Below are 15,253 nucleotides of genomic sequence, written 5' to 3'. Positions count from 1 at the left end.
GGGAGCCAAGAATCAAGAGCCATGAGAGGGACCAGTTGTCAGAACTGATAAGCAAGGCAGGATTGAGGGACAAGCTAGGCGTAGCAACTGATGGACAAGTTGGGGCCAGAGGACAGGCACACACCATGGCTTAGAAATGCCTTGTAGTGCAAGGAAGGGCCCACCTTTTATACTCTGGATCCACTGACCAGCCTTGGTGGGTGGAGTCAGTCCAGAAGCTTCTTCACTGAGAAGGCTGCTAGCTGCAGTTCAATGATTTACCACATGAGATTCCAGCAGTTCCTGACAGCCAAGAGGTTTAACCTCCCTGTTTAATGTGGTAATTGTACTCTAGAAAGAGGTTGTGATGTTGGTAATTTTAGATAATGTAAAGCATCTATGATATTCTGTGTTGAGCTATACCCAGAGGCTTAATCGTATTTTTACATATTTATTTATTTTAAAAAAGTTTGTTCCTTGATATCTGTCAAGACTGCCTATAATGTTATCTAGAGTCTCCTACCTCTCTGGGACCTACTTGAAATTCAACTTGGGCTGGTTCTGTTTGTTCCACAACCTTTTTTCCTGATAGGCTTTTCCCCCTTCTTCATATTTAGGAATGGGTGGATTAATTCCATCTTCTGAAGGGGATGTTTTACATTTCACAGAAACCATTGTACACAACAACAACATACAAAGCTCTTAGTTACTTTGAAAAGTGAATTTTAATGAGTCTGGCTATATTTTTCCTCAAAATCACAGTGTTAGCACATTGTCAGGGGTTGTGTAAAGCATTTGCATTTATTTTCAGCCATATTCTTGATGCCTATAAGAATTCTCCAGATTTGAAAATAAAGGTGAAGTGTATTGTCTTCTGTGGTGAGCTATTATTGTGAGTGTGCATCCACATTGTCAGACTTAAATTAAACTGAAGTCTGGGAAATTCAACCAACCTCATTGACACAGTGGTTTAATATAAATATACAAATACTAATTAATAAATTTGGCTATGCAGAGAAGAAGGCATCTCAATACATAATACTAAGGAGGAAGGATCCCCATGTAGAAATTTTCCCCATCTAAATTGCCCTGGATTGTACCTGACACTGTCCGTGCATGAGTGATTTTCATGCGTGCAACAGAACCTCACTTTGGAAGTGTACAGGAAGGGAGAAGGGGAAGGGGAAGTTCCACTGGGCAAGCAGAAGTCCACTCACTCAACACTGGATTCCACCCATGTAAGGTTACAGGAAGTAATCTGCCTACTAAAATTGGGATGGAATATAGAATATGTGCATAATGATTCTAAAATTAAAATCAGCCTTCCCTAATCTGGAGCACTCTGTATGTTTTTGACTGCAGCTGTCATCCATTCCAACCAGCATGGCCAGTGGATCAGAGACATTTGGGGTTGTAGTCCAAAACATTTGGTGGTTGGGGAAGGCTGCTCTAAATGGCTTGATTTGTTTATTTTTTTTTATTAGAGAGAGAGAGTGTGTGTGTGTGTGTGTGTGTGTGTGTGTGTGTGTGTGTGTACGTACACACACACAACAAAATATTAACTTCAAGTGCTTACTGCATTCATCTTTAGTAAAATATGTTATTAATGGATTGTTGTATTGAAGTACATCTTCCCTATAGAAGAATGAAATTGGAACCATAGAATTTGCAATTCTATTAACTGGTTTAAACTTGTCTAAATATTGTACTGTTATTGCGTTCTTATGATTACGTACAATTTGAAGTACATTTCAGAGAAGCAAGCCTCACTCACTGCGTTAGACCCTCAGATAGGCACACTATAGGTGTTCATAACCTAGTAAGCAGCCTTAATATCTTTTCCCAATAAGAAAACGTTGGGCCTGAGTAGTGTGTTATAGGGGAAATGCTTTAAGCAATTGGTTACTATTTCTGTCTTCCATGGACTCCTATCCATGGGCAAATCTTCCTTGTAATCTGAGTACTTTGCGTTATTATCGATATTTTGCTAACAATGCAGGGTGGGGGTGTTGAATGACTGAAATTAAAAGGAAACTAATCCTGACACACTGGACTTTTGTGTGTTTGTGCAGCCCCCTGAGCATAAAAATGTAGCACGTCAGGACAGGAGTCCTAACATAGTCTGCCATGGCTTGAGAGTTTTGAAATGGTAAGGAGCTGTTTGATTTGTTTTGATACTAGGGTGTCATTGTGTCCTTCTTTATAGAGGACAGTCCTCTATGTGAAGAGCTGTTTAGTTTTGATTAACAATAAGGGAGAGAAGGGGCCTTGGCGCTGACTGCACCTGGACAGTATCAGACTGAGCAGGCAGGAACACAGAACACTTGGGACAGAGTCTTCCCCACAGTGATGAAATGTGTTTTATTTCTATTACATTAATTATTTCTAAATATGCATCTGTACATATGTTAGCATGTGCAAATTTTATTCAAATCTCTTGCCTTTTTATTTTGGGAGATGCTTTTCCTCAATTTTGGCAATGTGTAAGTGGCCCCTGGGGATGCGGGTGGTGCTGGGGGTTAAACCACAGAGCCTAGGACTTGCTGATCAGAAAGTAGGTGGTTCAATTCCCCACGATGGGGTGAGCTCCCATTGTTCGGTCCCTGCTCCTGCCACCCTAGCAGTTCGAAAGCACGTAAAAGTGCAAGTAGATAAATAGGTACAGCTCCTGCGGGAAGGTAAACGGCGTTTCTGTGCGCTGCTCTGGTTTGCCAGAAGTAGCTGAGTCATGCTGGCCACATGACCCGGAAGCTGTACGCCGGCTCCCTCAGCCAATAAAGCGAGATGAGCGCCGCAACCCCAGAGTCATCCATGACTGGACCTAATGGTCAGGAGTCCCTTTACCTAAGTGGCCACCAGATTAGCTAGAAAAGAGAGAGCTCAACAGAAACAGGTGTGTCATGTCAGCCTGACACTCAAATTATTCCACTAAACTTTTGTTAATGGGAAATCCTGCAATGTGTTGGTTTGCTGGTGAGAACTGCACTGTATGTTTTGCCTTTTTTGTTGTTGTTAATGGAGGGTTAAACCAATGGATTTGTAGTAATAATCTTCCTAAAGTATTGCAGAGGAAGGCGACCCCACTGAAAGGCACCAAGCAAATCATTAAGATGTTAGGAAAGAGGATTAGCCAACAATGTGTGAACTGTATATTTTGGTAATACAAACTGAGCTTCTAAAACTCTAAGTTGGTACAGTTGCTTAGCTTACTGAATACTGTGGTACCTCGGTTTACAAACTTAATCTATTCCTGAAGTCTATTCTTAAACCGAATCTGTTCTTAAACTGAGGTGCGCTTTCCCTAATGAGGCCTCCCACCGCCGGTGCCCTTCCACCGTTTGGTTTCCATTTGTAGACCAAGGTAAAGTTCGTAAACCAGAACACTACTTCTGGTTTTGTGGAGTTCGTAAACCAAATCGTTTGTAAACAGGACTGTTCTTAAACTGAGGTATCACTGTATCTTTTTTTTAAAAAAATCCTGATACACCTCTAACATTCAGACCAATTAAAATCTGTTGCTCTGGGGATGCAGAGTTGAAGGAAAGCACAATCTGGCCTCTGCTGTCCACCAGGAGACTAGCTAAGGGCTACTGGGTTGTGCATGCATGCCAAATACAGGGAACCCCACCTGTCCAGATCAGATGGTCCTGCTGAGATGATGTCATTTTAAGAACTGCTGCTTGAAACTTGCTGGCTTTCCCATTCCCTCCTCCATTCCTTTTGTATCATGTCTATTAGATTGTGAGCCTGAAGGCAGGAGTTGTCTCGTCTTTCCATCTCTTAAAACAGTGCACTGTAGCTTGATAATAAACTACAGCGGGCCAAAATCTTGCATTACTAACACTTTTTTAATATGAGATGCTAGAAAACTTGTCAGTCACTACTAGATTTTTTTACCTGTTCATAATTTTTGTACTTCCAAGCTTTTCTGTTCACAGATGTACCGTATGTGGAAATATTTCCTGCTGATTTAAATTAATAAACTAATTTAACCTCGTGTGTGTGTGTTTGTGTGTACGCTTAATGCTCTTTATGTTTATGCCATGTCATCAGTATTCATAATGCCATTACATAGGCAGCGTAGGCAGGTAACAGCATAGTGAGGAAACGGAGGGAAGAACATGGAAATAGGCAGTGTCTTTGGAATGAGAAGCTCTTCCTTCACACAGGGTGATAGGCGTTGGAGGAGCACAGGTCACAGGCAGTGATGCAAAGAGAATAATGAGTGAAAGAATTCTGAAACTCCTGGAACTGGTACCAATTTGAAAACAAATTGTAGTTATAAAGTAAGCATAGAATAGGTCACTGGGTGAAACCCTAGCCTTGCTGAAGTCTATGACACTTAATTTAATTCCTTTCTACAGCACTTTGTTAAGTATAAATGAAGGCAAATTTGACCCAAGGGCAAAATATAAATATTTATATAGCTCAAGAATACAGCAAGCTGGACTGAAAAATGCAGCAAGAAATACTAGCTATAATTTGATTTCGCATACAGAGGAAGAAAAGAATGGGGGAATGTTATGCATCATAAACATGGAAGTTATTTCTTTTGTACAATGAAAAATCAAAAGGGGAATAAACTCATTTCTGCTGTTTAAACCCATTCTGCCAGCTACTGATGTAAGCAACAGATACTGATGAACCTGCTGGAAAATTTACTCTAGTCATGCAGTAAGACTCAGATGCTCATAAGGCAATATAGGACCAAATGATGTGAGATCCATCTAGATATGTGCCTGAAAGACCAAGAAAAAGCGTAGGAACATAAGAAAGCTATAAGAAAGCATAATTTACAAAAGCTTTGTGGTGTGTGAACAAATTCAAGAGAGCCTTAATTCTGGTCTTAAGCAGCATATTTTTTAAAAAAAATATCTTTGGATGTTCATTATTTATGTTATACAGAAGTATTGCAGTGACTTACAGCATATTTAAAAACATACAGTCTAATAAGATATTCATACAAAACCATTCAATTCATTAAATATATGGAACACCCACACACATAACAGCTGCAAGTTGGATAGCACACTAGTTGTTAAATTTAAAAATGTCTCTTATTAGTTCAGTTGATCTAAAAGTAAAATGCACTGTATCATTCACAAGGTGGCACTCTTATACAATCTTCCAAATGAATTGGAAGTTCCCGTTGCAAGCTTAAGCTGCCTAAAATGACACACTGCCATACATGTCTGGTGCAACTAAAAGAATAAATTGGACACATCTAGACATGCATCATTTCTCGACACGGTAATTCTGTTTTGCATTGTTTCACAACACAGTAATTCAGTTTTACTAGCAATGAAACAAACCCCTTTCCAGCCCCAGGAAGAGTGAGAGGACACACAGCAGCTGACACACTAATGTATAGAGACACACAGTTTGGAAAGCTCTGTTTTAGAAGCTGACCACTCATCAGGACTCTGGCAGCTGCATTTTGAACCAGTTTCCAGGCTGTCTGTAAAGGCATGTAGGGTGCATTACTGAAGACTCGTCTGGATACAACCAGAGCATGGCTTACAGTAGCTAAGAGTGCCCTTTCGTGGACCTGAGCCTCTTCCATCACATACAGAAAGTGTATTATGGGAAGTGTATGCCACCCCACAATTCATAACTTTTGTTTGTTTGTTTAGGGGTGGGGATTAATATATTTTATAGCAGCTCTCTTGATAAGAACTATCCTTAGACCTTCATCTCTTCCTGCTGCCCCTCAGAGGGAGCTATGGATGGTGGGGATAAGCTAGAGGGCCTTTTCAGCCATGGCCCCCGCTGCCCTGTGAGGCACCTGAAGGATGTTATTTCTTCTCCCAGTCATTTGATGGGTGGTGACAATTTTGCTGCCTGTTGGTGCTATGCCGTATCGTCGCAGCTACTTATTATATGTCATCATGTGGATTTCCGTTTTAATATTTTGTACTTTTACTAACTTTGCTTATGCCATGTACAGGGCCGGATTTAGGTTTGATGAAGCCCTAAACTACTGAAAGTAATGGGGCCCTTTATATATCCAGCTGTCCTTTGTCAACAACAAATTGTCGCTGTTTTTTTGTGCGGAATATATGTTATATGGTAATTTATGGACCTAACAGGTGTCTAAAGCCATTTGCACATAACAAATAGGAGCCTACACAACAGAAAACACTGTTGCTGTATGTAGGTTTTATTTTATTTGTTTTTTATCTTATATTTTGGAAATGTACCTCTAGTCCCCCCCCCCTCTTTAAATATTTTGGCCCGCCTATGCTCTCTGCATTTTGCAAGCCTCTGGGGGAAGCCTTCTGCGTCAAGCTCCTCAAAACACCCTTCGCGGCGGAGGGAGCAAATTCCAAGCCAACTCGCCCGAGTTGACGAGCCTGGGCTGGACTCTCCTGCGCGGCAATGGGAGCCTGCCGAAAACAGCGGAACTCCTTTCCCCATGACGCGCTCGCGAAGTTTATTCCAAAAGCCAGTTTTGCAGGCGAGGGTAGAGGCGGCGGCGCAACCGTCAGACGCTTGAGGAGCCCGCACTCGGCTGGTGGCACCGGCTTCCGACGGCTCCTTCCCCGCGAGAGAAGCCTCCCGCCTTTGCCCCCTGGCGGAGGAGGGCGGCGGCTGCTGCGGGCGGGCTGGCTGGGGCTGAACCGGGAAGCGCCCGGCGCTGAAGGCAAGAGGGCGAGAAGCGCCGCGGTTTCCTCGTCCGCCACCTGGGACAGCGAGAGTCCCAGCAAGACGGGAGATGATGGTGCGGGCGGCCTGCAACAGTGAGTAGCTCAAAAGTTTCTCCCCCCCCCCCGACCTTTTATTGCCTTTTCGTTATTCCTAATCGACCTGTTTCCTTGTCAGAGGCTGCGCAAACTTCCGCGGTTGCTGCAGCGCTTTCTTGATGACGAGACTCGACCCATCTGCTCCCGGGAGCCCAAACTTATTTGCAGCGTTAGGGTGCTTAAAATGCGCGCCTCTGAGCACGCACAGAGTGCTTTCCCCTCGCTGTTGAGCGGTCGCGGCTCATCAGGGACTGGGCAAGGCGGGATATGAGGGGGAAGAAGCCCTGTCCCCGTCACGTTTAGAAATTAACCTCCATAGCCCAGAAGGATTCCTCCCCCCTCCAGTCTGCAACTGGGTGTCAGGAACCTGACAGCTATGTGGGAGGCCCCACCTACTCCTCATGGGCTCTATTTGAACTTGCATGATATCCTTTAGGTTAAAATAGAGGTTTATTCAAGCAGAGGCTTAATGTGCTAAAAGGTTGAGAACCTCTGTTTTAACTTAAGGGACATTGTGCATCAGGGGTGCCAACTTGAATAAGATATTGTGGGGCCCAGTTAAGCCTCACCCCAGATAATCAATTGCAAGATGTGGCAGACACCATTTGAATGGCAATGCCCATCAACTTGGAGGGGCGGCCTGTGTTGCAATTTGTGAGCCAAATGTCTAGCTAATGATTCTGTAGCAATTCCCTTCTATGTTGCAGAACAAAGATTGTATGGGTGCATTATATTGCTCTATTTCCTGAATTATTCTTGGCAACATTTTGTGTGCAACTTGGGAGTTGTCAGCTCTCCTAAATCATTCAGCTATCCACGCACTACAGAACAAAATGTCCTGTAAGCAATAATATTTATTATTTCCTTCATGGGGTGTGCCCAAGCTGCAATATTGTTTCTGAGCACTTTTAAATAATATTTTTTTGGGTTTTTTGTTTCTGAGTAATTGGGTGCTCTCTGCTTCAGTCTGTCTCCTGAACCTTTCTATATACAGTGGTACCTTGGGTTACATACACTTCAGATTACATACGCTTCAGGTTACAGACTCCGCTAACCCAGAAATAGTACCTCGGGTTAAGAACTTTGCTTCAGGATGAGAACAGAAATTGCGCAGTGGCGGCAGCACGGCAGCAGGAGGAGGCCCCATTAGCTAAAGTGGTGCTTCAGGTTAAGAACAGTTTCAAGTTAAGTCCGGACCTCCGGAACGAATTAAATACATAACCAGAGGTGCTAGTGTATAACTAAGCTTTGTGTTCCCCTGCCTTCAAAGTGGATAGAAATTGAAGGCACGGGAGCTTCTCCGGAAGCTATTAAGCTTGCAATATCACAGACAAATAGGCCCAGGAGCTTTTGTGGGGATATTAAAGGAATTCGCTTTATTCATAATCCCTTATGAGGGCAGGAGCAGGGCTTTGACTCTAGTTCTTTCGTATCTTAAGAAATGGTATATTTGGGTTTCTAAAGGGGTATTGGGTCTGAAAAGGTTTAAGACACCTGATCAAGAGCCCTATCTGAAGAGTTCTGGGTTGTTGTTTTTAGAGGCTGAGCTGGCCTGAAATCTGCTGGATCATGAGCCAGTCTAAGCTGTTGTGCATTGACATTGAGCCGGATCGTCCTGCCCACCCTCTCCCACTGCTGTTTCTGGGAGCATCCGTTCTGTGGATGTGGCCATACTGCTCCATAAAGCCCCAGTAGTGGTTGGTGGATGTTTGATTATGCCCTATGTAGCAAACAAATCACTGTCTTTGTATATATGAATCAGGATGGATGAACGATATTGTGCGCTATATCCTGCATTGGCATTTCTATAATTCATCTAGGGATAGATTCCTCTCTTCATATCAGAACTCCCTAGAAGGGCAATGATATGTTTTCAGAACTAGATGGTTGCTGGCCATTGTAGAAAAGTTGGCCACCATAAGGTAGCTTTATGTGCTCTAGCAGTGAGAAAGTTATGGGCTACTTTTTTAAAACCCAAAATCGTATTGACTGCCAAGAAGGTTTTATTTAATGTAAGTGACTTGAAGAACTTCCACAGTTTCAAGTTTTGACAACTTGCACTTCTGAAAATGTATACGTTTACATTACTCTTGGATTGACTTGTTTATATTTGTAAGTTACATTGCAAAGGCATATTGCTGCAAAGGGGGGGCAGAATCTGGCTGGCTAGCTTTTTGGTAGTGCCTTGAGGGTCTCATATTTGTGTACAAGGCAGAAGAAAGTGATGAGTGAGCTCTTTGTAACCCTCCATAATGAGTAAATGGCTAGCATGTACAGTGGTACCTCGGGTTACAGACTCTTCAGGTTACACACTCCACTAACCCAGAAATAGTACCTCGGGTTAAGAACTTTGCTTCAGGATGAGAACAGAAATCGTGCTCTGGCGGCACAGAGACAGCTACAGGCCCTATTAACTAAAGTGGTACCTCAGGTTAAGAACAGTTTCAGGTTAAGAACGGACCTCCAGAACCACTGTACCACTGTAATTAGGTTTGTGGAGAGCTAACATTTACTCTGTAGAAGCTGGAGTGTTAAGCTGACAGTGATAGTGATAGCATGTGTGCTCCAAAGAAGTGAATATGAAGAAAAGTTAGGCTGGCAAAAATATTTGCTGGCAAGGCTTAAATTCCTTGTGTAACTTCGTGAGTAGCGTGTTGTACAATCAATTTAAGAAAATGTGTGGAATGCTTGAAGGCTGTAGATATGCAATAAATATTTCCATAATGATTTGTGGCTGGAGTTTGATATCTATATAAATTCATAATGGCTAAATTCATAATGACTATGTACTATGTCCTATAGCAAGGGTGGAGGACCTTTTTTAGCCCGAGGGCCACATTACTTTCTGGGCCCTCTTCCAGGAGGAATCCACATGCCAGTGGTGGGTAGGGCCAGAGCAAAACTGGTCAGGGCAGTGAATATATGGTACATTTTACCTTTGTATAATAGGCTGGTTTCTACATATACCCCCAGAACTCCCTCTATCCTCTATTTAGGCAAGCTAGGCACATGATTAGAATTCAAAGACCCATTTGAGAAAGGCAAGTACACTTGAGCAGAGTGCAGAGCATGACTGTGGAAAGGGTGTGTGACCTGGGGAGGAGGGCCAGACAAAAGAGGCCTAGATTGGCATCTGAGGTTCCCATCCCTATCCTAGGAAATCAAGGTAATGAAGAAGAAAAAAGAGCAAGTATTCCAAACTGCTGGACCATAAAGAAGGCTTATCGCCGAGGAATTGATGCTTTCGAATTACGGTGCTGGAGGAGACTCTTGAGAGTCCCATGGACTGCAAGAAGATCAAACCTATCCATTCTGAAGGAAATCAGCCCTGAGTGCTCACTGGAAGGACAGATCCTGAAGCTGAGGATCCAATACTTTGGCCACCTCATGAGAAGAGAAGACTCCCTGGAAAAGACCCTGATGTTGGGAAAGATTGAGGGCACAAGGAGAAGGGGACGACAGAGGACGAGATGGTTGGATAGTGTTCTCGAAGCTACCAGCATGAGTTTGACCAAACTGCTGGAGGCAGTGGAAGACAGGAGCGCCTGGCATGCTCTGGTCCATGGGGTCACGAAGAGTCAGACACAACTAAGCGACTAAACAACAACAAATTCCAAACAGACATTGTTCAACCAACATAACTGCCTTGAGGTAGACACCACACGGTATTTTAGCTCAGCTGGTAAGAGCACAGTGCTGATAATACCAATGCCATGGGTTTGATCCCCATATAGGTGCATATTTTGGCATTGCAGGACTAGATGATCCTTCGGGTCCCTTCCAACACTTCAGGTTTTTTATTCTGTGCAGTATATAGGACTTCCTGGTTCACTGGGTGAAAAGTTTTGTCTCTTACATTTCAGGGTAAAATCATGACTGTTTATGGGTTTATGGGATTAGAGCAGAGGCAATTGTATTTCATCCAGCAGAGCTTTACTGCTACTGAAGGCAAATGAGCATAATGGTCACAAATCCAATGCATTCAGGATTGGCACTGTCCATAAGAAATCCAGTTGCAGCAGACCTACCTTAAACTTGCAATAACTTATAATAAGTCTAAGCCTTAACACTAAGCATATTATGTACAGAACACCACACCAGAAGGAAAAGAGATAGAAAGAGAAAGTGAAACCCAGGCTCCTTCTGGCCTTACTTTTATAGTCAGCATGACCTTGACAGAAAGAGATAAGAGAACCAGTTTATTTTTTTTATTTTTTAAAAATTTTTATTGGTTTTACAACATTTTTGAGAAAAACAGACAAACATTAAAAATGACGAACATACACGTATAGTTTCAAACATATTTTCATAAACCTCCTTTCTAGGACTTCCCCATACCCCCCCTCTCTGCATCCCAATGTCCATAGTTCAACTAGCAACTCCCAATTATTACTTTCCAATCTCTATCATCTTAGTCCTCTCTTAGACTCTGACCTTATGTCCCTGTACCCCTTTGTTTCTGGAAACTACGACATTTTAACATTCATTAAGTTTATAGTAGTCCTTAAGATAGCTTTTAAATTTTCTCCATTCTTCTTCTACCGTCTCTTTTCGTTGGTCACGGATTCTGCCTGTCATCTCGGCCAATGTCATGTAGTCCATCACTTTCATCTGCCATTCTTCCAAAGTGGGTAGGTCTTGTGTCTTCCAATACTTTGCGATGAGTATTCTTGCTGCTGTTGTGGCATACATGAAAAAAGCTCTATCTTTCTTTGTCACCAATTGGCCGACAATGCCCAAGAGGAAGGCCTCTGGTTTTTTAGAAAAAGTACATTTAAGTACCTTTTTCATTTCATTATAGATCATTTCCCAGAAGGCCTTAATCTTCGGGCATGTCCACCAAAGGTGATAAAAGGTACCTTCAGTCTCTTTACACTTCCAACATTTGTTATCGGGCAAATGATAGATTTTTGCCAGCTTGACTGGGGTCATGTACCACCTGTATACCATTTTCATGATGTTTTCCTTTAAGGCATTACATGCCGTAAATTTTATACCGGTGTTCCATAACCATTCCCAGTCAGCTGACATAATGTTATGTCCAACATCCTGAGCCCACTTAATCATAGCCGATTTAACTGTTTCATCCTGTGTGTTCCATTTCAACAACAAGTTGTACATTCTAGATAAATTCTTAGTACTGGGTTCTAACAATTCGGTTTCTAATTTTGATTTTTCCACCTGGAAGCCGACTTTCCTGTCCTGTTTAAAAAATTCCATTATTTGACGATATTGAAACCAATTTTCCACTTTATGCTTCAATTTCTCCTGACTTTGTAATTTGAACTTATCTCCATCCTGTTCTAAAATTTCCCAATACTTCGGCCATCCGACCTCCATATTGAGTTTTTTCACTGCTTTAGCCTCCACTGGTGACACCCATCTAGGGGTTTTGTTTTCCAATAGATCTTTATATCTTATCCAAACATTAAACAATGCTTTTCTGACAATGTGATTTTTGAAGGCACTGTTAACTTTATCATACCAAAGATATGCATGCCAACCAAAAGCGTTATTGAAACCTTCCAGATCCAAGATGTCTGTATTCTCGAGGAGCATCCATTCTTTGAGCCAGCAAAAAGCTGCTGCCTCATAATACAATTTTAGGTCCGGCAGGGCAAAACCCCCTCTTTCTTTAGCATCTGTCAGTATTTTAAATTTAATTCGGGGCTTTTTGCCCTGCCAGACAAATTTCGAGATATCTTTGTGCCACCTCTTAAAACATTCCATCTTATCAATAATCTGCAAGGTCTGAAACAAAAATAACATTCTAGGCAATACATTCATTTTAATTACTGCAATTCGGCCTAACATTGACAGTTTCAAATTTGACCATATTTCTAAATCTTTTTTAATTTCTGACCAACATTTTTCATAATTGTCCTTATACAAATTCTGATTCTTGGATGTTAGATAAACCCCTAGATATTTGACCTTCTTGACCACAGTCAAACCTGTTTCCTCTTGAAATTTCTCCTTTTCCATATCTGTTAGGTTTTTCCCTAAAACTTTGGTTTTTTGCTTGTTCAACTTAAATCCAGCTACCTGGCCAAACTGTTGTATTATTTCTAATACCTTTTTCGTACTAGTGTTTGGCTCTTGCAAAGTCAATACTAGGTCATCTGCGAACGCTCTTAACTTGTAATGTTTAGCTCCGACCTGCACACCTTTAACCTGCTGGTCATTTCTTATCATATTCAGCAACACCTCCAGAACTGAAATAAAGAGTAATGGGGAAATCGGGCACCCCTGTCGTGTTCCTTTTTCTATCTTAAGCTCCTCAGTCACAACATTATTTACAATCAGTTTGGCTTTTTGTTCAGAGTATATTGCAGCCATACCATTCTCAAAACCCCGGCCTACCCCCATCCTATGAAGATTCTTCTTCATAAAACTCCAAGAAATATTGTCGAAGGCTTTCTCCGCGTCCACAAAGATCAATACTGCTTTAGTGTTTATATTCACCTCTAGCTTTTCCAGAATGTCTATTACATTCCTTACATTGTCTGCCAGGTGTCTTTTAGGGAGAAAGCCTGCTTGGTCCTTATGAATCATCTCCATCAAAACTCTTTTGAGTCTTTTTGCCAAAATGTCTGCAAAAATTTTGTAATCCACATTGAGCAATGATATTGGGCGGTAGTTCTTGAGTTGGGTCTTTTCAGTCTCTGACTTTGGTATGAGTGAAATATATGCCTCTTTCCACGATTCAGGTGCCCTTTTTCCTTCAAGGATCTCATTACAAACTTCTCTTAATGGTTGAGTCAACCATTCCTTCAACGATTTGTAGTATCTGGAAGTCAGTCCATCTGGTCCCGGAGATTTGCCCAGTTGCATATTCTGAATGGCAGCCTCTATCTCTTGTTCTGAGATTCTCTGGTTCAAGTCCATCTTACTTTGATGAGAGATATTTTGTAGTCCATATTTTCCAAGGAATTTGTCTATATCTTCTTCATTTTGCGGGCCTTGAGTGTAGAGTTTTTTAAAATAACTTAAAAAGCAATTTCTAATTTCATTGGGTTTAGATATATTCTTTCCATCCACCTCCAGGCTTGTAACTGTATTTAGTTTCTGCCTTCTCTTCAGTTGCCATGCCAAAAGTTTGCCACATTTATTTGCTGATTCAAAAGTCTTTTGCTTCATTTGCCTTATCTTCCATTCAATCTCTTGGTTCATCAATTCCATATATTGTGTTTGATATAATTTGATCTCTCTTAAGATGTCCTGAGACTTTGGTTTTGTTCTTAATTTCCTCTCTCCTTCTTTTATCATTTCCAGAATCTTCTCTTTTTTCTCATTTTGTTTTCTCCTCTTTATTGAGTTTTGTTGAATCAAAAATCCTCTCATCACCGCTTTACTTGCGTCCCAGATCACTCTTTTCTCCACGTCGGTCCTCAAATTTATTTCAAAATAGTCTTTTAGAGTCTTTTGGGCCTTCGTGAGAATCTCCTTATCTCGAAAGAGTGTGTCATTCATTCTCCATCTAAATTGACCAGTTATTGTGAGTTTCATCTCCATCTTCACGGCGTTATGGTCGGAGCAAGTTTTTGGGCAGATTTCCACTTTCTTAATCTTTGGGGCCATTCCACTAGTAACCCAGATTTGGTCAATTCTGGTCCAGGTCATCATTGCTTGGGAGAAAAAGGTTCCCTCTCTCTCCAGAGGGTTCCTTGTTCTCCAAATATCTATCAAGTCCATATTTTCAGTCATTTCAAAGAAAGTCTTAGGGAGTCTCCCTTCTTTGGTGACTGTAAGTCTTTGTGCCTTGTCCATATTAGTGGATACCACGCCATTCATGTCTCCCATAATTATCATATTGTAATCCAAATAGTCCATCAAAGTTTCATGAAGTCTCTTAAAGAAGTCGGATTTGCCTTCATTTGGTGCATAAATTCCAACAACTAAGAATTTTTCTCCTTGTACTTGTATCTCCACAGCCAGATATCTCCCTTGTTCATCTTTGAATATCATTTTTGGGGCCCATTTCTCCTTCACATATATTACAACTCCTCTCTTCTTAACTTTGTCTGATGAAATAAATTCTTGTCCTAGCCTTTTATTTGAAAGTAATCTCCTGTGGGCTCTGGTTATGTGAGTTTCTTGTAAGCATATCAAGTCCAATTGTTCTTTATTCAATATATGAAATACTTGTCTTCTCTTCAAAGGCCCATTGAGCCCATTACAATTCCAACTAAGGAATTGCAGAGCCATCTTGTTATTTTCTTAAGGCTCCTCCAACAGCTCCAAGTTGTTGCTCTTCTTCTGATGGTGGTGGTTTTTGTCCAAACGAGAGATTCAGGATGTCCAGTGCTCTCCTCTGTTCTGCAAGTACGTCCACAGTCCCCTTCTGTAAATCCTCCTGGTATCTTGCCAAAAATTTGTCTTTATCTTGAATTGTCTTTATTTTCACTTTCTTTGCCTTGTAGTCAAATGACAGTCCTTGTGGAAACTCCCACCTAAAGCGAATAGTGTTCTTCTTTAGCAAGAGAACCAAGTCCTTGTAAAAGTTTCTTAAATCCAAAATGTATTTTGGG

General features: G+C 41.5%; 1 protein-coding gene across 2 annotated transcripts in view; it reads left to right on the top strand.

The window, feature by feature from the left end:
- Positions 1-6,223: 6,223 nt before the first annotated feature.
- Positions 6,224-15,253, top strand: part of FAM3B (FAM3 metabolism regulating signaling molecule B) — a 36,641-nt gene continuing 27,611 nt past the window's right edge. The window contains exon 1 of one of the 2 annotated variants that reach the window (XM_081199133.1): positions 6,224-6,719. In XM_081199133.1, the coding sequence (XP_081055259.1) occupies positions 6,695-6,719 (25 nt within the window). In that variant the 5' untranslated portion in view covers positions 6,224-6,694. Of the gene's footprint in view, positions 6,720-10,213; positions 10,405-15,253 lie in introns of those variants that run through there. The other variant, XM_081199134.1, reaches the window with a different exon arrangement.

The sequence above is a fragment of the Podarcis bocagei genome, assembly GCF_964188305.1.
Source record: "Podarcis bocagei genome assembly, chromosome: 6".
In the NCBI taxonomy this organism is placed as follows: domain Eukaryota; kingdom Metazoa; phylum Chordata; class Lepidosauria; order Squamata; family Lacertidae; genus Podarcis; species Podarcis bocagei.
This window is presented reverse-complemented; position numbering and strand designations above follow the sequence as displayed.